The 24493-nt window shown below is 45.8% G+C and overlaps 1 protein-coding gene across 1 annotated transcript in view; it reads right to left on the bottom strand.

Moving 5' to 3' along the window:
• Nucleotides 1-24493, bottom strand: part of LOC139385592 (glucan (1,4-alpha-), branching enzyme 1b) — a 353162-nt gene that overhangs the window by 230180 nt on the left and 98489 nt on the right. Inside the window, exon 5 of the mRNA XM_071130792.1 lies at nucleotides 13314-13449. Coding sequence (XP_070986893.1) covers nucleotides 13314-13449 — 136 coding nt within the window. The remainder of the gene's footprint in view (nucleotides 1-13313; nucleotides 13450-24493) is intronic.

Consider the following 24493-nt stretch of genomic DNA (forward strand, 5'->3'; position numbering starts at 1 on the left):
TCCGTTAAAAAGCGCAGAGAGCATCATGAAGAACAAGGAACACACCAGGCAGATCCGAGATACTGTTGTGAAGAAGTTTAAAGCCGGATTTGGATACAAAAAGATTTCCCAAGCTTTAAACATCCCAAGGAGCACTGTGCAAGCGATAATATTGAAATGGAAGGAGTATCAGACCACTGCAAATCTATCAAGACCTGGCCGTCCCTTTAAACTTTCAGCTCATACAAGGAGAAGACTGATCAGAGATGCAGCCAACAGGCCCATGATCACTCTGGATGAACTGCAGAGATCTACAGCTGAGGTGGGAGACTCTGTCCATAGCACAACAATCAGTCGTATATTGCACAAATCTGGCCTTTATGGAAGAGTGGCAAGAAGAAAGCCATTTCTTAAAGATATCCATAAAAAGTGTTGTTTAAAGTTTGCCACAAGCCACCTGGGAGACACACCAAACATGTGGAAGAAGGTGCTCTGGTCAGATGAAACCAAAATTGAACTTTTTGGCAACAATGCAAAACGTTATGTTTGGCGTAAAAGCAACACAGCTGAACACACCATCCCCACTGTCAAACATGGTGGTGGCAGCATCATGGTTTGGGCCTGCTTTTCTTCAGCAGGGACAGGGAAGATGGTTAAAATTGATGGGAAGATGGATGGAGCCAAATACAGGACCATTCTGGAAGAAAACCTGATGGATGGAGTCTGCAAAAGACCTGAGACTGGGACGGAGATTTGTCTTCCAACAAGACAATGATCCAAAACATAAAGCAAAATCTACAATGGAATGGTTCAAAAATAAACATATCCAGGTGTTAGAATGGCCAAGTCAAAGTCCAGACCTGAATCCAATCGAGAATCTGTGGAAAGAACTGAAAACTGCTGTTCACAAATGCTCTCCATCCAACCTCACTGAGCTCGAGCTGTTTTGCAAGGAGGAATGGGAAAAAAATTCAGTCTCTCGATGTGCAAAACTGATAGAGACATACCCCAAGCGACTTACAGCTGTAATCGCAGCAAAAGGTGGCGCTACAAAGTATTAACTTAAGGGGGCTGAATAATTTTGCAAGCCCAATTTTTCAGTTTTTGATTTGTTAAAAAAGTTTGAAATATCCAATAATGTCGTTCCACTTCATGATTGTGTCCCACTTGTTGTTGATTCTTCACAAAAAAATACAGTTTTATATCTTTATGTTTGAAGCCTGAAATGTGGCAAAAGGTCGCAAAGTTCAAGGCACTGTATATATATATATATATATACACATACATACATACATACATACATACATACATACATACATACATGCATACAGTGGGGCAAAAAAGTATTTAGTCAGCCACCAATTGTTCTCCCACTTAAAAAGATGAGAGGCCTGTAATTTATCATAGGTACACTTCAACTATGACAGACAAAATGAGGGGGAAAAGAAATCCAGAAAATCACATTGTAGGATTTTTTATTAATTTATTTGCAAATTATGGTGGAAAATAAGTATTTAGTCAATAACAAAAGTTTATCTCAATACTTTTTTTTTCACACACTGTTGCTGGTATTTTGTCCCAATCCTCCATGCAGATCTGTTGCTGGGCAACACGGACTTTCAACTCCCTCCAAAGATTTTCTATGGGGTTGAGATCTGGTGACTGGCTAGGCCACTCCAGGACCTTGAAATGGACCTTGAAATGCAGACCCAGCCACGTTTCATCTTCAATGCCCTTGCTGATGGAAGGAGGTTTTCACTCAAAATCTCACGATACATGGCCCCATTCATTCTTTCCTTTACACGGATCAGTCGTCCTGGTCCCTTTGCAGAAAAACAGCTCCAAAGCATGATGTTTCCACCCCCATGCTTCACAGTAGGTATGGTGTTCTTTGGATGCAACTCAGCATTCTTTGTCCTCCAAACACGACAAATTGAGTTTTTACCAAAAAGTTATATTTTGGTTTCATCTGACCATATGACATTCTCCTAATCTTCTTCTGGATCATCCAAATGCTCTCTAGCAAACTTCAGACGGGCCTGGACATGTACTGGCTTAAGCAGGGGGACACGTCTGGCACTGCAGGATTTGACTCCCTGGCGGCGTAGTGTGTTACTGATGGTAGGCTTTGTTACTTTGGTCCCAGCTCTCTGCAGGTCATTCACTAGATCCCCCCGTCTGGTTCTGGGATTTTTGCTCACTGTTCTTGTGATCATTTTGACCCCACGGGGTGAGATCTTGCGTGGAGCCCCAGATCGAGGGAGATTATCAGTGGTCTTGTATGTCTTCCATTTCCTAATAATTGCTCCCACAGTTGATTTTTTCAAACCAAGCTGCTTACCTATTGCAGATTCAGTCTTCCCAGCCAGGTGCAGGTCTACAATTTTGTTTCTGGTGTCCTTTGACAGCTCTTTGGTCAAGAGCCATAGTGGATTTTGGAGTGTGACTGTTTGAGGTTGTGGACAGGTGTCTTTTATACTGATAACAAGTTCAAACAGGTACCGTTAATACAATTAACGAGTGGAGGACAGAGGAGCCTCTTATATAAGAAGTTACAGGTCTGTGAGAGCCAGAAATCTTGCTTGTTTGTAGGTGACCAAATACTTATTTTCCACCATCATTTGCAAATAAAATCAGTAAAAATCCTACAATGTGATTTTCTGGATTTTTCTTATAATTTTGTCTGTCATAGTTGAAGTGTACCTATGATGAAAATTACAGGCCTCTCTCATCTTTTTAAGTGGGAAAACTTGCACAATTGGTGGCTGACTAAATACTTTTTTGCCCCACTGTATGTACACACACACAGTGAGGGAAAAAAGTATTTGATCCCCTGCTGATTTTGTACGTTTGCCCACTGACAAAGAAATTATCAGTCTATAATGTTAATGGTAGGTTTTTTGAACAGTGAGAATAAGTATTACAGGTCGTAGAAACATGTCAAACGAAGTATAGAATCAATCTTTAGGATGTTTTTATCATAAATCTTCAATAATGTTCCAACCGGAGAATTCCTTTGTCTGTAGAAAAGCAATGGAACGCAAGCTAACTTTCACATGACCACGCGTCACGAGCTCGTGGCAATCTGCCAGACACCTGGCTCAATCCCCTCTCATTCGGCCCCCCTTCACAGTATAAGCAGAAGCCTCCTCACAGACATCATTCAAACAGTTTTAGAAACTTCAGAGTGTTTTCTATCCAATACTACTGATAATATGCATATATTAGCATCTGGGACAGAGTAGCAGGTAGTTTACTCTGGGCACCTTATTCATCCAAGCTACTCAATACTGCCCCCCAGTCACCAAGAAGTTAACAAGACATTTGTGGAGGGGTTGAAAAACAAGTTTTAATGACTCCAAACTAAGTGTATGTAAACTTCCGACTTCAACTGTATAAATAAAAACTTTATTTACAACATTTCATCACCCGCTGGAACTTCGGGCACATGGGCAGAATCCTACACGGCATCCTATTCCCTATTTAGTGCACTACTTTAGACCACGACCCATTGCACTATAGAATCGCATTTGGGACGCACATTTGATAGCACAACAATTGTCACCTCTGCCGGCATCCCTCATCGTCGTGTTTATTTTCCAAATACGAGGCTTGACAAGTGCGCGCTCCCACAAATATTTTATTAAATGTGAGACACTGGTCTTTGTTGTTGACACTTTCCTCCAGACAAGCTGTGACCATGGGGAAACACCAACCTCAGGTGCTCCAGACATGCTGTGGCCATGGGGAGACGCCAACCTCACTCGAGCAGCTCTGACAGGCCTTTTAACAGTAGGCTCTTGCTCCACAGGAAGGCTCTGTGCTTGTTATAGTTGTTTTGAGATAAAGCTATATAAATAAATAACTCTGTCTCGGATTCTTTCAGACGAGAGGAAAAACATTGGCTTCTGACGAGTTGTGACAGAACGGAGGGGTGAGAGGAAGTTTCCTTTTCAGTCTCTCTCTCTCTGGAAATGAGCTGAGGCAGGGGATGGGTGTGGGGGGGTACCGGTGAGGCAGCTGTGGAACAGACAGATGTCTGTCTCTGGAAACGAGGACAGTAACATTTCTCCTCGTGTAAAAAAAAAGAGAATCGTACTGTACATATTCCTTGAACTGCTGCAGGTTGGTTCTTCGTCAGATCGACTACATCCCCAAATGACACCATATTCCCTACGTAGTGCACTTCTTTTAACCACCACTTCCATTGGTCTTGATCAAAAGTAGTGCACTACATAGAGGATAGGTTGCAATTTGGGACGCACACGAGTGAATTTGCATCGGCAGAAAGAGTGCGTCGCTGCTGTGCTTCCCCAATCCAAAAAGGAAGGACAAGGAAACGTTAAGCCGAGGAGGAGACGTCGTTCATATCAGAGGCGCTCCACAGCTTGCTGTAGCAGCAATATCTGCCCCCTTTTAATACCGTCAATAGCGCAGATCCTACTTTAAATGCAGAAGAATTACAGTAAGGGTAGCGTCCCAAAAAGGTCACCTTCTTCCCTACATAGAGCCCTATGGGCTTGTCAATGGGCTCTGGTCAGAGATTAATGCACTATATTAGGGACTAGAGTGCTGGTTGGGATGAAGCCTTTAAAATTCTGTAGGACACACCTCTGGGACACAGAGAAGGAGCTCAGTTTGGCACGTCTTTATTCAACTGGTATTTAAATAGCACTTCCAGTAGTACTACAGAGAGCGAGAGAGGCAACCATCACATTACAATAGAAGTAAATGTGGTGAAAATCACTACGTCCTCAAGTAGACAAACTATAATAGTCTAGGACTCTATTCAGTGTTTCATTTTATATCTAGTAAAACATTGAGTAAAGCAGATCAAGAATCTCCAGCAGGATTTTTAGTAGATCTGTGATTTGATGTATCCAGGTGTGTGTGTGTGTGTGTGTGTGTGTGTGTGTGTGTGTGTGTAGGACACAGGGGGAACCATAGACTGGTGTTAATAGTGATGAATGGTTCAGAGGGACATCAGACGGAAGCAGACAGACAGCCAGCTGAGTCCAGACTTGTTTCCCCAAACAGAACCCCATTCTCCCTTTGTAGTGCACAGCCTTTGACCAGGGCACATAGGAATCTGGTCAAACATAATGAACAAAATAGGGAATAGGGTGTCGTTTGGGACACTGGTCTGAGCACTGAAACCCCCTCCCTCCCATCCCACTTTTCTGTTCAGTGGTAATGGCCACTTCAGGTGTCTGGATGGATCTGGCAGAAGACTGCAAACAGGATGTTGACTGCAGAGGTGGCTTTGTTCCGCAGCAAACTGAAAGTCTGGCTAGGGTTCCCATACACACAAATCACATTTTATTGATCTCGTACAGATATTTGCAGATGTTATCGCAGGTGCAGCAAGATTATAGTTTTTTTTTGTTTGTTCCAACAGTGATATCTAGCAATAAAAAATACACACACACGTAATCCAGAGACAGGAATATCATATATATACTATTATATATATATAATATATATTAGATAGGAGGGTAGGAGGGTCTAATATATAGGTAGGAGGGTCTAATATATATATATAGATAGATATATATATATATATATATATATATAGGAGGGTCTAACTGGGCCAATCTGAACTTCTTCAGCCTCCTGAGTTTGAAGAGGCCGTGTTGTGCCTTTTTCACCATGCTGTCTGTGTGAAGGGACCATTTCTGGTCGTCAGTGACACCGAGGAACTTGACCCTCTCCACCGCGGTGCCGTCTATGTGGACGGGGCGTGCTTTCGCTGCTGTCTCCTGTAGTCCACGATCAGCTCCTTTGTTTTGTTGATGTTGATGGAGAGGTTATTTTCCTGGCACCACTCTACCAGGGCTCTCACCTCCTTTCTGCAGGCCGTCTCATATTTGTTGGTAATCAGGCCTAATACTGTTAACTTGATTGAATTGGAGAAGTGCGTGGGCATGCAGTCATGGGTCAACAGGGAGTATACAGGTGGGAGCTGAACACGCACCCTTGTGGGACCCCTGTGTTGAGGATCAGTGTGGCAGAAGGAACTCAAATCCTTCTGTTCACCTGATTTAGAATTCCTCACAATCAAATGTAGACCGCATTATCTACCAAGAGAATTCTCTTCGATTATAAACACAGCCGTATATATCCCCCCCCAAGCAGACACATCGATGGCTCTGAACTAACTTTATTTAACTCTCTGCAAACTGGAAACGATTTATCCGGAGGCTGCATTCATTGTAGCTGGAGATTTTAACAAGGCTAATCTGAAAACAAGACTCCCCAAATTTTATCAGCATATCGATTGCGCAACCAGGGGTGGAAAGACCTTGGATCATTGTTACTCATTGTTAACTTCCGCGACGCATATAAGGCCCTGCCCCGCCCCCCTTTCGGAAAAGCTGACCACGACTCCATTTTGTTGATCCCAGCCTACAGACAGAAACTAAAACAAGAGGCTCCCACGCTGAGGTCTGTCCAACGCTGGTCCGACCAAGCTGACTCCACACTCCAAGACTGCTTCCATCACGTGGACTGGGAGATGTTTCGTATTGCGTCAGATAACAACATTGACGAATACGCTGATTCGGTGTGCGAGTTCATTAGAACGTGCGTTGAAGATGTCGTTCCCATAGCAACGATTAAAACATTCCCTAACCAGAAACCGTGGATTGATGGCAGCATTCGTGTGAAACTGAAAGCGCGAACCACTGCTTTTAATCAGGGCAAGGTGTCTGGTAACATGACCGAATACAAACAGTGCAGCTATTCCCTCCGCAAGGCTATCAAACAAGCTAAGCGCCAGTACAGAGACAAAGTAGAATCTCAATTCAACGGCTCAGACACAAGAGGCATGTGGCAGGGTCTACAGTCAATCACGGACTACAGGAAGAAATCCAGCCCAGTCACGGACCAGGATGTCTTGCTCCCAGGCAGACTAAATAACTTTTTTGCCCGCTTTGAGGACAATACAGTGCCACTGACACGGCCTGCAACGAAAACATGCGGTCTCTCCTTCACTGCAGCCGAGGTGAGTAAGACATTTAAACGTGTTAACCCTCGCAAGGCTGCAGGCCCAGACGGCATCCCCAGCCGCGCCCTCAGAGCATGCGCAGACCAGCTGGCCGGTGTGTTTACGGACATATTCAATCAATCCCTATACCAGTCTGCTGTTCCCACATGCTTCAAGAGGGCCACCATTGTTCCTGTTCCCAAGAAAGCTAAGGTAACTGAGCTAAACGACTACCGCCCCGTAGCACTCACATCCATCATCATGAAGTGCTTTGAGAGACTAGTCAAGGACCATATCACCTCCACCCTACCTGACACCCTAGACCCACTCCAATTTGCTTACCGCTAAAATAGGTCCACAGACAATGCAATTTCAACCACACTGCCCTAACCCATCTGGACAAGAGGAATACCTATGTGAGAATGCTGTTCATCGACTACAGCTCGGCATTCAACACCATAGTACCCTCCAAGCTCGTCATCAAGCTCGAGACCCTGGGTCTCGACCCCGCCCTGTGCAACTGGGTACTGGACTTCCTGACGGGCCGCCCCCAGGTGGTGAGGGTAGGCAACAACATCTCCTCCCCGCTGATCTTCAACACTGGGGCCCCACAAGGGTGCGTTCTGAGCCCTCTCCTGTACTCCCTGTTCACCCACGACTGCGTGGCCACGCACGCCTCCAACTCAATCATCAAGTTTGCGGACGACACAACAGTGGTAGGCTTGATTACCAACAACGACGAGACGGCCTACAGGGAGGAGGTGAGGGCCCTCGGAGTGTGGTGTCAGGAAAATAACCTCACACTCAACGTCAACAAAACTAAGGAGATGATTGTGGACTTCAGGAAACAGCAGAGGGAACACCCCCCTATCCACATCGATGGAACAGTAGTGGAGAGGGTAGCAAGTTTTAAGTTCCTCGGCATACACATCACAGACAAACTGAATTGGTCCACTCACACAGACAGCATCGTGAAGAAGGCGCAGCAGCGCCTCTTCAACCTCAGGAGGCTGAAGAAATTTGGCTCGTCACCAAAAGCACTCACAAACTTCTACAGATGCACAATCGAGAGCATCCTGGCGGGCTGTATCACCGCCTGGTATGGCAACTGCACCGCCCTCAACCGTAAGGCTCTCCAGAGGGTAGTGAGGTCTGCACAACGCATCACCGGGGGCAAACTACCTGCCCTCCAGGACACCTACACCACCCGATGTCACAGGAAGGCCATAAAGATCATCAAGGACATCAACCACCCGAGCCACTGCCTGTTCACCCCGCTATCATCCAGAAGGCGAGGTCAGTACAGGTGCATCAAAGCTGGGACCGAGAGACTGAAAAACAGCTTCTATCTCAAGGCCATCAGACTGTTAAACAGCCACCACTAACACTGAGTGGCTGCTGCCAACACACTGACACTGACTCAACTCCAGCCACTTTAATAATGGGAATTGATGGGAAATGATGTAAATATATCACTAGCCACTTTAAAACAATGCTACCTTATATAATGTTACTTACCCTACATTATTCATCTCATATGCATACGTATATACTGTACTCTATATCATCGACTGTATCCTTATGTAATACATGTATCACTAGCCACTTTAAACTATGCCACTTTGTTTACATACTCATCTCATTTGTACATACTGTACTCGATACCATCTACTGTATCTTGCCTATGCTGCTCTGTACCATCACTCATTCATATATCCTTATGTACATATTCTTTATCCCCTTACACTGTGTACAAGACAGTAGTTTTGGAATTGTTAGTTAGATTACTTGTTATTACTGCATTGTCGGAACTAGAAGCACAAGCATTTCGCTACACTCGCATTAACATCTGCTAACCATGTGTATGTGACAAATAAAATTTGATTTGATTTGATTTGATTTTGATTTGATTTTAACTACTTGGGGTAGGCCCGTCAGGAAGTCCAGGACCCAGTTGCACAAGGAGGGGTTCAGAACCAGGGCCCTGAGCTTAGTGATGAGCACTCTGGTGTTGAAGACTGAGCTGTAGTCAATGAACAGCATTCGTACATAGGGCAGTGTTCAGTGCAATGGTGATTGCATCATCTGTGGATCTATTGGGGCGGTAAGCAAATTGTAGTGGGTCTAGGGTGTCGAGCTGATATGATCCTTAACTAGCCTCAAAGCACTTCATGATAACAGAAGTCAATTGCTACTGGGCGATAGTAATTTAGTTACCGTTGCTTTCTTGGGTACAGGAACAATGGTGGACATCTTGAAGCAAGTGTGGACAACAGACTGGGATATGGAGAGTTTGAATATGTCCGTAAACACTCCAGCCAGCTGGTCTGCACATGCTCTGAGGACGCGGCTTGGGATGCCGTCTGGGCCGGCAGACTTAAAATGATGTACTCACGTCGGCCACAGAACGAGAGCACACAGTCCTCATGAACAGCAGGGGCCCACGTCGGCGGCTCAATGTTGTCTTCCTCAAAGCATGCAAAGGTGTTTAGCTCATCCCGGAGCGAGGCGTCGCTGTCCGCGACATGGCTGGCTTTTCCTTTATAAATCAGTGATTGTCTGTAGTTTCTGCCACATATGTTTATGAGCTGTTGAATTGTGACTACACTTTGTCTCTGTACTGTTGTTTTGCCTCTTTGATTGACTTATGGAGGTCGTAGATGGTCTGACACATTTTCGTGTTCCCAGTCACCTTGCCAATGCAAAATGCGTTTTTTTCACACTTCATTTTGACGCGAATCACACCATGAGTTGTTACTCACAATGCTCGTTCTTCCTGTCCAATGGATTGGGAGAATATACACTGCTCAAAAAAATAAAGGGAACACTTAAACAACACAATGTAACTCCAAGTCAATCACACTTCAATGAAATCAAACTGTCCACTTAGGAAGCAACACTGATTGACAATAAATTCCACATGCTGTTGTGCAAATGGAATAGACAACAGGTGGAAATTATAGGCAATTAGCAAGACAACCCCAATAAAGGAGAGGTTCTGCAGGTGGGAACCACAGACCACTTCTCAGCTCCTATGCTTCCTGGCTGATGTTTTGGTCACTTTTGAATGCTGGCGGTGCTTTCACTCTAGTGGTAGCATGAGACGGAGTCTACAACCCACACAAGTGGCTCAGGTAGTGCAGCTCATCCAGGATGGCACATCAATGCGAGCTGTGGCAAAAAGGTTTGCTGTGTCTGTCAGCGTAGTGTCCAGAGCATGGAGGCGCAACCAGGAGACAGGCCAGTACATCAGGAGACGTGGAGGAGGCCGTAGGAGGGCAACAACCCAGCAGCAGGACCGCTACCTCCGCCTTTGTACAAGGAGGAGCAGGAGGAGCACTGCCAGAGCCCTGCAAAATTACCTACAGCAGGCCACAAATGTGCATGTGTCTGCTCAAACGGTCAGAAACAGACTCCATGAGGGTGGTAATGAGGGCCCGACGACCACAGGTGAGGGTTGTGCTTACACCTTCTTTGGAGGGCCGCACAGCCCTCCATGTGCTCGCCAGAGGTAGCCTGACTGCCATTAGGTACCGAGATGAGATCCTCAGACCCCTTGTGAGACCATATGCTGGTGAGGTTGGCCCTGGGTTCCTCCTAATGCAAGACAATGCTAGACCTCATGTGGCTGGAGTGTGTCAGCAGTTCCTGCAAGAGGAAGGCATTGATGCTATGGACTGGCCCGCCTGTTCCCCAGACCTGAATCCAATTGAGCACATCTGGGACATCATGTCTCGCTCCATCCATCAACACCACGTTGCACCACAGACTGTCCAGGAGTTGGCAGATGCTTTAGTCCAGGTCTGGAAGGAGATCCCTCAGGAGAACATCCACCACCTCATCAGGAGCATGCCCAGGCGTTGTAGGGAGGTCATACAGGCACGTGGAGGCCACACACACACTACTGAGCCTCATTTTGACTTGTTTTAAGGACATTACATCAAAGTTGGATCAGCCTGTAGTGTGGTTTTCCACTTTAATTTTGAGTGTGACTCCAAATCCAGACCTCCATGGGTTGATACATTAGATTTTTTTTATCATTTTTGTGTGATTTTGTTGTCAGCACATTCAACTATGTAAAGAAAAAAGTATTTAATAAGAATATTTCATTCATTCAGATCTAGGATGTGTTATTTTAGTGTTCCCTTTATTTTTTGGAGCAGTGTATATCCAGAGAGAGCCACAAAACAGTGTATGTTACAGACCCTGATCTCTCTCTGGAAGGAGATCCTCGCCCTGAGCTCGTCTACTTATTAGTCCAGGGACTGAACGTTAGTGAGTAATATACTCTGAAGCGGTGGATGGTATGCACGCCTCCTGACATTGACTAGGGCCCTACTCCTTCTACCGCTTCTCCAGCATTTTGGGATAAATAGAGCAGGACGATCAAACAAAAGGATCCAGGTCGAATTTCGATCTAATATCCAGAAGTTATTTCTGGTTGTAGTAATAATACAAGAAATGTTCTCAGCAAATAACGTATTTAAAATGATAATAATAATAATTCTGCAAAGTTGTCTAGGAGCAGGGAAACCGTGTCTGTCGGCGCCATCTTGCCACACACACACACACACACACACACACACACAGGGCTGGGTCTGAAGAGGCCCTTGAACAGCGCTGGCTCGTGTTTGGGACAGACAGACAGTAGCACAGCAGGTCACCAGGCAGGGTCAAGGACCACTGCTGCTCTGATGGAGGAGCATAATGACAGAGAATGACCTCTCCTCTCCTTCCTTCCCCTTTCCCCTCTCCTCTCCTCCCCTCCTCTTTCCTCTCCCCTCCCCTTTCCCCTCTCCTCCCCTCCCCTTTCCCCTCTCCTCCCCTCCCCTCCTCCCCTTTCCTCCCCTCCCCTCCTCCCCTTTCCCCTCTCCTCCCCTCCCCTTTCCTCTCCTTCCCTCCCCTTTCCCCTCTGCTCTACGACCCTCACTTCTCTCCCTCGTCATCCACCCTTTCCCTACTCCCCTTTCCACTCCCCCTCTGCTCTACGACCCTTGCTTCTCTCCCTCGTCATACACCCTTTCTCTCCTCCCCTTTCCCCTCTCCACTCCACTCCCTCTGCTCTACGACCCTCGCTTCCATCCCTCGTCATCCACCCTTTCTCTCCTCCCCTTTCCCCTCTCCTTCCTTCCCCACTCTCCTTTCCCTACTCCCCTTTCCTCATCTGTTGAGTTTCTAAACTTTAAACAAAGTCTAGTCTTGTTAGGAGTGTACACACAAGTCTTTCAAAGCTTACATCTGTGTACTTTATAACAGTCTCTTGGATGGTAGAAAGACAAATGAGGAGATGTTGCTCTGTTCAGGACTGACCATCCCCTTTACAGCCCTACACACTACTAGATGAAAGAGAAACCATGTTTTAGCACTTTCGTGTATATCAGACCTGTAGCAGACAGCAAAACACCAGCTCAACGATTTGCTGTAGCTAAAGGCTGGAAGCAGGGGAAGGAAGTGCATGTGTTCGGACAGGACGTGTGAATCCCAAATGACATGCTATTCCCTATATAGTGTACTTCTTTTGAACAGGGCCCATAGGGATAGAGTCTAGTGCACTATATATGGGATGGTCTGCCATTTGGGACACAGACTAAATGTATTATAGCCATAGAAATATAATTAGATAGCTCTGATCTGTGGCCCAGGTCTAGATAGCTCTGATCTGTGGCCCAGGTCTAGATAGCTCTGATCTGTGGCCCAGGTCTAGATAGCTCTGTGGTCTGTTGCCCAGGTCTAGATAGCTCTGTGGTCTGTTGCCCAGGTCTAGATAGCTCTGTGGTCTGTTGCCCAGGTCTAGATAGCTCTGTGATCTATGGCCCAGGTCTAGATAGCTCTGTGATCTGTTGCCCAGGTCTAGATAGCTCTGATCTGTGGCCCAGGTCTAGATAGCTCTGATCTGTGGCCCAGGTCTAGATAGCTCTGTGGTCTGTTGCCCAGGTCTAGATAGCTCTGTGATCTGTGGCCCAGGTCTAGATAGCTCTGATCTGTGGCCCAGGTCTAGATAGCTCTGTGATCTGTTGCCCAGGTCTAGATAGCTCTGTGATCTGTTGCCCAGGTCTAGATAGCTTTGTGATCTTCTACACCTGGGACATGTGCTTCTACACCTGCATTGCTTGCTGTTTGGGGTTTTAGGCTGGGTTTCTGTACAGCACTTTGAGATATCAGCTGATGTACGAAGGGCTATATAAATAAATTTGATTTGATTTGATCTGTTGCCCAGGTCTAGATAGCTCTGTGATCTGTTGCCCAGGTCTAGATAGTTCTGTGATCTGTTGCCCAGGTCTAGATAGATGAGATCTGTTGCCTAGTTCTAGGTAGATCTGATCTGTTGCCCAGGTATGTACTCTCTTACCCAAGTCTTTTATTCGAGGCAGGACATTGATTGTGAAGTTGGTGTAGGAGGCGACTTTAGGGTCAGGTGAGGCGATGCCCACGTGGGACTCGTAGATCCGTAAACTCTGGGGCTTCTTGGGGCGAGGGTGGATGTGCTGGAGGGGAGGAGAAGGAACGCGATGAAGAACAGATGAAATGTGAAAAACTGAAATAAACAGAGGAAACTAGATTTGTTAACATGCTTTGATCAGTCTGGTTTTCCAACCAGACAAGCAAACAACAACGTATGGAGGTGTTCAGTTAAAAAGGGGCAATCTGCATTTTTAAACAATAACAAAGTTACTACCCCGCAACTGTTTTGGGAAAAAGCTGAGGGAGGGGGCTAGAGAAATATGACCATTAAAATTCATAGAGCTGATGGATGCAAGGACAATTTATTGGTCACATTCACATGGTTAGCAGATGTTATTGGTCACATACACATGGTTAGCAGATGTTATTGGTCACATACACATGGTTAGCAGATGTTATTGGTCACATACACATGGTTAGCAGATGTTATTGGTCACATACACATGGTTAGTAGATGTTATTGGTCACATACACATGGTTAGCAGATGTTATTGGTCACATACACATGGTTAGCAGATGTTATTGGTGACATACACATGGTTAGTAGATGTTATTGGTCACATACACATGGTTAGCAGATGTTATTGGTCACATACACATGGTTAGCAGATGTTATTGGTCACATACACATGGTTAGCAGATGTTATTGGTCACATACACATGGTTAGTAGATGTTATTGCGAGTGTAGTGAAATGTTTATTCCACATCAAAACATAATATCTAACAAATATCACAACAAAACCTAATACACACAATCTAGTAAAGGAATGGGATGAGAATATATAAGTATAAAATATATGGATGGGCAGTGACAGAGCGGTTAAGATGCACTAGATAGTAAAGAATAGATAGTGGAGGACACAGTATACAGTATATACATATGAGATGAGTAATGTGAGATATGTAAACATTATTAAAGTGACTGGTGTTCCATTTATTAAAGTGGCCAATGATATCAAGTCTGTATGTAGGCAGCCGCCAAAAGGAGGGAGGGGGAGGGCCTTGTATGCATTGCGGAAGTTAGAGTAGCAACGGTCGAACGTGTTACTCGCTCGTGTACTGCAATCGATATGCTGATAGAATTTAGGTAGCCTTGTTCTCAAATGAGCTTTGTTAAAATCCCCAGCTACAATAAATGCAGCCTCAGGATATATGGTTTCCAGTTTGCATAAAGACCAGTGAAGTTCCTTGAGGGCCGTCTTGGTATCCCCTTGCGGGGGGATATACACGGCTGTGACGATAACTGAGAAGAGTTCTCTTGGGAGATAATATGGTCAGCATTTGATTGTGAGAAATTCTAGGTCAGATGAACAAAAGGACTTGAGTTCCTGTATGTGGTTACAATTACACCGTGAGTCGTTAATCATGAAACATACACCCCCGCCCTTCTTCTTACCAGAGAGATGTTTGTTCCTGTCGGCGCGATGCACTGAAAACCCTGTTGGCTGTACGGACTCCGACAGCATGTCCAAAGCTAGCCATGTTTCCATGAAACAGAGTATGTATCCCTTCTATCTCTTTTGAAAGCAACTTTTGCCCTGATTTCCTTGACTTTGTTAACTAGGGACTGGACATTAGCGGGTAATAATAATATACTGGGAAGCGGTGGGTGGTGTGCCCACATCCGAAGCCTCCCTAGAAGAGTGCTCCGGCACCCTCTCCTCGGGCACCCTCCCCTCCGGCACCCTGCCCTCCGGCACCCTGCCTTCCGGCACCCTCCCCTCCGGCACCCTCCCCTCCGGCACCCTCCCCTCCGGCACCCTCCCCTCCGGCACCCTCTCCTCCGGCAACCTCCCCTCCGGCACCCTCCCCTCCGGCACCCTCTCCTCCGGCACCCTCTCCTCCGGCAACCTCTCCTCCTCCGGAGGCGTTGTTTTGGGTCGGCCTCTGGAATCAGTTCAAATGCCCTGGGAGGTGCAGACAAAGGATCCGCTTTGGGAAAGTCGTATTCCTGGTCATAGTGCTGGTCGTATTCCTGGTTGTATTCCTGGTCATAGTGCTGGTTGTGCTGGTAAGTTGACATCTCTCTGATATCCAATAGTTCTTCCCGGCTGTATGTAATAACACTTAATGTTTGTCTGGGCTAACGGTAAGAAAAAAAATAAAAAATAAACAAAATACTGCACGGTTTCCTAAGGACTTGAAGCATAGCTGCCATCTCTATCGACGCCATCTTGATGGGCCAGGAACAACATCTGCTCTGAAGAAGTTATTGAACGCTGATGACACTATATGTCCACATCCCACTTTCTGTCTGGCCATGATTAAAGACATGAAACTATAGAGCGGTGACTAACAAACAACCTGAGGATCTGAACTTATTGAACTCTCCATCAGTGTGACAATATGTCTGTCTGGAGTCTAGTCTAGCCATGATGAGAGAGATGAAATGATAACAGTGTTGTGTTTACAGAGACAACGACCCAGTGGGGGGAGGGAACAGAACAGCGTGTGTGTGTGTGTGTGTGTGTTTGTACACTAACAACCTGGGCTCAGGACCCCTCTGTCTGAAGAGGTTATAATGATTGGGCCTCTTGTAAAAAAATAAATAAATGGAAATATCAGCGACAGGGTGGAGAGGGAGAGAAAGAGACAGAGAGACAGAGAGAGAAAGAGAGACAGAGAGAGAAAGAGAGAGACAGAGAGAAAGAGAGAGACAGAGAGAAAGAGAGAGACAGAGAGAAAGGGAGAGACAGAGACAGAGAGAGACAGAGAGAGAGAGAGAGAGAGAGAGAGAGAGAGACAGACAGAGAGAGACAGACAGACAGAGAGAGAGAGACAGAGAGAGAGAGACAGAAAGAGAGAGACAGAGAGAGAGAGACAGAAAGAGAGAGACAGAGAGAGAGAGACAGAGAGAGAGAGGGAGAGACAGGTTATGATCTCGTGGGATCCTGAATTTAAAAGAAATATGAATTAGAGTTGAATAAACGTAGATGAAGTTGTACTTATACAGGATACTAACGTCTACATCCAAACCTTCACTCCAAATCAAAGTTTCAAACCTGAAACTTTGATTTTGGACAAAATGAAAGCCCTTGAGGCCAACAATGGCAGCAGAGTTACACCGTCTCCCCCACCTAAATGCAGAGGCCTCTGATGCTCCCTGCTCCATGGCTCTCCCCTGTGCAGAGGCCTCTGATGCTCCCTGCTCCATGGCTCTCCCCTGTGCAGAGGCCTCTGATGCTCCCTGCTCCATGGCTCTCCCCTGTGCAGAGGCCTCTGATGCTCCCTGCTCCATGGCTCTCCCCTGTGCAGAGGCCTCTGATGCTCCCTGCTCCATGGCTCTCCCCTGTGCAGAGGCCTCTGATGCTCCCTGCTCCATGGCTCTCCCCTGTGCAGAGGCCTCTGATGCTCCCTGCTCCATGGCTCTCCCCTGTGCAGAGGCCTCTGATGCTCCCTGCTCCATCCAATCCAGAGACACTATTTGCTGACTGCTACAAAGAGGGGAATGTAAGCAACTTCATTTTCCACAAACATCCCCTGGTACAGAGCTATATTAACCAGACCATCCCCTGTAACAGTGTTATATTAACCAGACCATCCACTGGTACAGAGCTATTAACCAGACCATCCCCTGGTACAGTACTATATTAACCAGACCATCCCCTGGTACAGAGCTATATTAACCAGACCATCCCCTGGTACAGTGCTATATTAACACAAACATCCCCTGGTACAGAGCTATATTAACCAGACCATCCCCTGGTACAGTGTTATATTGACACAAACATCCCCTGGTACAGTGCTATATTAACCAGACCATCCCCTGGTACAGTGTTATATTAACCAGACAATCCCCTGGTACAGTGCTATATTAACCAGACCATCCCCTGGCACAGTGCTATATTAACCAGACCATCCCCTGGTACAGTGTTATATTAACACAAACATCCCCTGGTACAGTGCTATATTAACCAGACCATCCCCTGGCACAGTGCTATATTAACACAAACATCCCCTGGCACAGTGTTATATTAACCAGACCATCCCCTGGTACAGTGTTATATTAACACAAACATCCCCTGGTACAGAGCTATATTAACCAGACCATCCCCTGGCACAGTGCTATATTAACACAAACATCCCCTGGTACAGAGCTATATTAACCAGACCATCCCCTGGTACAGTGCTATATTAACCAGACCATCCCCTGGTACAGTGCTATATTAACCAGACCATCCCCTGGTACAGTGTTATATTAACCAGACCATCCCCTGGTACAGTGTTATATTAACCAGACCATCCCCTGGTACAGTGCTATATTAACCAGACCATCCCCTGGTACAGTGTTATATTAACACAAACATCCCCTGGTACAGTGTTATATTAACACAAACATCCCCTGGTACAGAGCTATATTAACCAGACCATCCCCTGGTACAGTGTTATATTAACCAGACCATCCCCTGGTACAGTGCTATATTAACCAGACCATCCCCTGGTACAGTGTTATATTAACCAGACCATCCCCTGGCACAGAGCTATATTAACCAGACCATCCCCTGGTACAGAGCTATATTAACCAGACCATCCCCTGGTACAGTGCTATATTAACCAGACCATCCCCTGGTACAGTGTTATATTAACCAGACCATCCCCTGGCACAGTGCTATATTAACCAGACCATCCCCTGGTACAGTGTTATATTAACCAGACCATCCCCTGGTATAGTGCTATATTAACCAGACCATCCCCTGGCACAGTGCTATATTAACCAGACCATCCCCTGGTACAGAGCTATATTAACCAGAACATCCCCTGGTACAGAGCTATATTAACCAGAACATCCCCTGGTACAGAGATATATTAACCAGACCATCCCCTGGCACAGTGCTATATTAACACAAACATCCCCTGGTACAGAGCTATATTAACCAGACCATCCCCTGGTACAGTGCTATATTAACCAGACCATCCCCTGGTACAGTGTTATATTAACACAAACATCCCCTGGCACAGTGTTATATTAACCAGACCATCCCCTGGTACAGTGCTATATTAACCAGACCATCCCCTGGTACATTGCTATATTAACCAGACCATCCCCTGGTACAGTGTTATATTAACACAAACATCCCCTGGTACAGTGTTATATTAACACAAACATCCCCTGGTACAGTGTTATATTAACCAGACCATCCCCTGGTACAGTGCTATATTAACCAGACCATCCCCTGGCACAGTGCTATATTAACCAGACCATCCCCTGGTACAGAGCTATATTAACCAGAACATCCCCTGGTACAGAGCTATATTAACACAAACATCACCTGGTACAGTGCTATATTAACCAGACCATCCCCTGGTACAGTGCTATATTAACCAGACCATCCCCTGGTACAGTGCTATATTAACCAGACCATCCCCTGGCACAGTGTTATATTAACCAGACCATCCCCTGGTACAGTGTTATATTAACACAAACATCCCCTGGTACAGTGTTATATTAACCAGACCATCCCCTGGCACAGTGCTATATTAACCAGACCATCCCCTGGTACAGTGTTATATTAACCAGACCATCCCCTGGTATAGTGCTATATTAACCAGACCATCCCCTGGTACAGAGCTATATTAACCAGAACATCCCCTGGTACAGAGATATATTAACCAGAACATCCCCTGGTACAGTGCTATATTAACCAGACCATCCCCTGGTACAGTGCTATATTAACCAGACCATCCCCTGGTACAGTGCTATATTAACACAAACATCCCCTGGTACAGTGTTATATTAACCAGACCATCCCCTGGTACAGTGTTATATTAACACAAACATCCCCTGGTACAGTGCTATATTAACCAGATCATCCCCTGGCACAGTACTATATTAACCAGACCATCCCCTGGTACAGTGCTATATTAACCAGACCATCCCCTGGTACAGTGCTATATTAACACAAACATCCCCTGGTACAGTGTTATATTAACCAGACCATCCCCTGGTACAGTGTTATATTAACCAGACCATCCACTGGTACAGAGCTATATTAACCAGACCATCCCCTGGTACAGTACTATATTAACCAGACCATCCCCTGGTACAGTGCTATATTAACCAGATCATCCCCTGGCACAGTACTATATTAACCAGACCATCCCCTGGTACAGAGCTATATTAACCAGACCATCCCCTGGTACAGTGCTATATTAACCAGACCATCCCCTGGTACAGTACTATATTAACCAGACCATCCCCTGGTACAGTGCTATATTAACCAGACCATCCCCTGGTACAGTGTTATATTAACACAAACATCCCCTGGTACAGTGTTATATTAACCAGACCATCCCCTGGCACAGTGCTATATTAACACAAACATCCCCTGGTACAGTGCTATATTAACCAGACCATCCCCTGGCACAGTGTTATATTAACCAGACCATCCCCTGGTACAGTGCTATATTAACCAGACCATCCCCTGGCACAGTGCTATATTAACCAGACCATCCCCTGGTACAGTGTTATATTAACACAAACATCCCCTGGTACAGAGCTATATTAACACAAACATCCCCTGGTACAGTGTTATATTAACACAAACATCCCCTGGTACAGAGCTATATTAACCAGACCATCCCCTGGCACAGTACTATATTAACCAGACCATCCCCTGGTACAGTGTTATATTAACACAAACATCCCCTGGTACAGTGTTATATTAACCAGACCATCCCCTGGTACAGTGTTATATTAACACAAACATCCCCTGGTACAGTGCTATATTAACAAGACCATCCCCTGGTACAGTGTTATATTAACACAAACATCCCCTGGTACAGTGTTATATTAACACAAACATCCCCTGGTACAGTGCTATATTAACCAGACCATCCCCTGGTACAGTGCTATATTAACAAGACCATCCCCTGGTACAGTGCTATATTAACACAAACATCCCCTGGTACAGTGCTATATTAACACAAACATCCCCTGGTACAGTGCTATATTAACCAGACCATCCCCTGGTACAGTGTTATATTAACCAGACCATCCCCTGGTACAGTGCTATATTAACCAGACCATCCCCTGGTACAGTGCTATATTAACACAAACATCCCCTGGTACAGTGCTATATTAACCAGACCATCCCCTGGTACAGAGCTATATTAACACAAATATCCCCTGGTACAGTGTTATATTAACCAGACCATCCCCTGGTACAGAGTTATATTAACCAGACCATCCCCTGGTACAGTGTTATATTAACACAGACCATCCCCTGGTACAGTGCTATATTAACCAGACCATCCCCTGGTACAGTGTTATATTAACCAGACCATCCCCTGGTACAGAGCTATATTAACCAGACCATCCCCTGGTACAGAGCTATATTAACACAAACATCCCCTGGTACAGTGTTATATTAACACAGACCATCCCCTGGTACAGTGTTATATTAACACAGACCATCCCCTGGTACAGAGCTATATTAACCAGACCATCCCCTGGTACAGAGCTATATTAACACAAACATCCCCTGGTACAGTGCTATATTAACCAGACCATCCCCTGGTACAGAGCTATATTAACCAGACCATCCCCTGGTACAGTGCTATATTAACCAGACCATCCCCTGGTACAGAGCTATATTAACCAGACCATCCCCTGGTACAGAGCTATATTAACACAAACATCCCCTGGTACAGTGCTATATTAACCAGACCATCCCCTGGTACAGAGCTATATTAACCAGACCATCCCCTGGTACAGAGCTATCTTAACCAGACCATCCCCTGGTACAGAGCTATATTAACCAGACCATCCCCTGGCACAGTGCTATATTAACCAGACCATCCCCTGGCACAGAGCTATATTAACCAGACCATCCCCTGGTACAGAGCTATATTAACACAAACATCCCCTGGTACAGTGCTATATTAACCAGACCATCCCCTGGTACAGAGCTATATTAACCAGACCATCCCCTGGCACAGTGCTATATTAACACAGACCATCCCCTGGTACAGTGCTATATTAACACAAACATCCCCTGGTACAGTGTTATATTAACCAGACCATCCCCTGGTACAGTGTTATATTAACCAGACCATCCCCTGGTACAGAGCTATATTAACACAAACATCCCCTGGTACAGTGTTATATTAACCAGACCATCCCCTGGTACAGTGTTATATTAACCAGACCATCCCCTGGTACAGTGTTATATTAACCAGACCATCCCCTGGTACAGTGTTATATTAACCAGACCATCCCCTGGCACAGTGCTATATTAACACAAACATCCCCTGGTACAGTGTTATATTAACACAAACATCCCCTGGTACAGTGTTATATTAACACAAACATCCCCTGGTACAGTGCTATATTAACACAAACATCCCCTGGTACAGAGCTATATTAACCAGACCATCCCCTGGTACAGAGCTATATTAACCAGACCATCCCCTGGTACAGAGCTATATTAACACAAACATCCCCTGGTACAGTGCTATATTAACCAGACCATCCCCTGGTACAGAGCTATATTAACCAGACCATCCCCTGGTACAGAGCTATATTAACCAGACCATCCCCTGGTACAGAGCTATATTAACCAGACCATCCCCTGGTACAGAGCTATATTAACCAGACCATCCCCTGGTACAGAGCTATATTAACACAAACATCCCCTGGTACAGTGCTATATTAACCAGACCATCCCCTGGTACAGAGCTATATTAACCAGACCATCCCCTGGTACAGTGCTATATTAACCAGACCATCCCCTGGTACAGTGCTATATTAACACAAACATCCCCTGGTATAGTGCTATATTAACCAGACCATCCCCTGGTACAGTGCTATATTAACACAGACCATCCCCTGGTACAGTGCTATATTAACACAAACATCCCCTGGTACAGTGCTATATTAACACAGACAAACCCTGGTACAGTGCTATATTAACACTAACATCCCATGGTACAGTGCTATATTAACCAGACCATCCCCTGGTACAGTGCTATATTAACACAGACCATCCCCTGGTACAGTGCTATATTAACACAAACATCCCCTGGTACAGTGTTATATTAACCAGACCATCCCCTGGTACAGTGTTATATTAACCAGACCATCCCCTGGTACAGTGCTATATTAACACAAACATCCCCTGGTACAGTGCTATATTAACCAGACCATCCCCTGGTACAGTGCTATATTAACACAAACATCCCCTGGTACAGTGCTATATTAACACAAACATCCCCTGGTACAGTGTTATATTAACCAGACCATCCCCTGGCACAGTGCTATATTAACCAGACCATCCCCTGGCACAGTGTTATATTAACCAGACCATCCCCTGGCACAGTACTATATTAACCAGACCATCCCCTGGCACAGTGCTATATTAACACAAACATCCCCTGGCACAGTGCTATATTAACCAGACCATCCCCTGGTACAGTGTTATATTAACACAGACCATCCCCTGGTACAGTGTTATATTAACCAGACCATCCCCTGGCACAGTACTATATTAACCAGACCATCCCCTGGCACAGTGCTATATTAACACAAACATCCCCTGGCACAGTGCTATATTAAACAGACCATCCCCTGGCACAGTACTATATTAACCAGACCATCCCCTGGCACAGTGCTATATTAACACAGACCATCCCCTGGCACAGTGCTATATTAACACAGACCATCCCCTGGCATGGCACAGTGCTATAAAGGAGCACACTACCCCTCTGTCAAGAAAGAGGGTATGACCCATAGTGGAAACTCGGAAGACTAGACATTGAGGACCATGAAACTGAAACAACCACTGTCAATGTGTACATGGCTAGAACAGTGGTGGTGCTGGGAATCCTCACACAGTTTCAACTTTTACAGCATCAAAGCGAGAGCACAGCATGAAAAGCTCTAGCTTGGTGACGGACTCCCCCATCTTGAGTGAGTCTTCAAACTGCCCTGCAGACGAGCAGCCAACAGACGATAGCCAGCCACCCCCCACTCGGGACTGTGCCTCAAAACCAAACGTCTACCTGGCCCGACACTCCACCATGGACTTGAACAGCCTTTACACTCAGGTGCACCTCTTCAAGATAGCAGTTCAAATTTTTGCCAGGACTGAAGGACATCACCCTCAACCGCAGCCCCAGCACCTCACACAAGAGCAACGGACACCCCGCCAAAACCAGCGAGACCCACTCCGGAGGACCTGCACCTGGGGAACCGACGCCAAGACAACCTACACTAAGAACACTTTTCCCCGTCATTTCCTGTCACAACTTGTAGACATGTTCACGTGCTGCTGTGCGGTTTGTTGCTAACCTTTTTTCCATTTAACTTTTTCACCCCAGACGCTATATCTGGACACGGTTCTACAGGACCTCCACCAGCCGAAGCTAAGTAGTAACATTAACATTATGACTTCTAATTGCACCACTCATAATACATAGGAGAAAGATTGCCTTATGGTGAGGATAGCTGTGCAGCAAGCCCAGCTTCAGACGCAAATCGATAGGCATGGGTCATTTAAGTGTAGGAAAGGATGAAACAACGTCTGTACCACCAGTAAGGATGAAACAGCGTCTGTACCACCAGTAAGGATGAAACAGTGTCTGTACCACCGAAAGGATGAAACAGTGTCTGTACCACCAGTAAGGATGAAACAGTGTCTGTACCACCGAAAGGATGAAACAGTGTCTGTACCACCAGTAAGGATGAAACAGTGTCTGTACCACCAGTAAGGATGAAACAGTGTCTGTACCACCAGTAAGGATGAAACAGTGTCTGTACCACCAGTAAGGATGAAACAGTGTCTGTACCACCAGTAAGGATGAAACAGTGTCTGTACCACCAGTAAGTACAGATAGTAACGTTAGAAGTATAAATCCCCTCGCACAGTCCCCGCACCTGGACAATTTTCTCATGGCTTCTGGAAGGAAATGCTGTAGGAACGCTCAACCGGTGTCGTTCATTCAGCCGACAGAAACTTTCAACCGGTTGTCCCCATTAAGCAACAGGACGGAGTCAGAGGCCGAGCCTTCTCTGGTCTCTACTCCTCCCGTTACGGGGTCTGAGACGCCGAAGCCTCCCACCATTAGCT

The sequence above is a fragment of the Oncorhynchus clarkii genome, chromosome 27 (assembly GCF_045791955.1).
Source record: "Oncorhynchus clarkii lewisi isolate Uvic-CL-2024 chromosome 27, UVic_Ocla_1.0, whole genome shotgun sequence".
Lineage (NCBI taxonomy): Eukaryota > Metazoa > Chordata > Actinopteri > Salmoniformes > Salmonidae > Oncorhynchus > Oncorhynchus clarkii.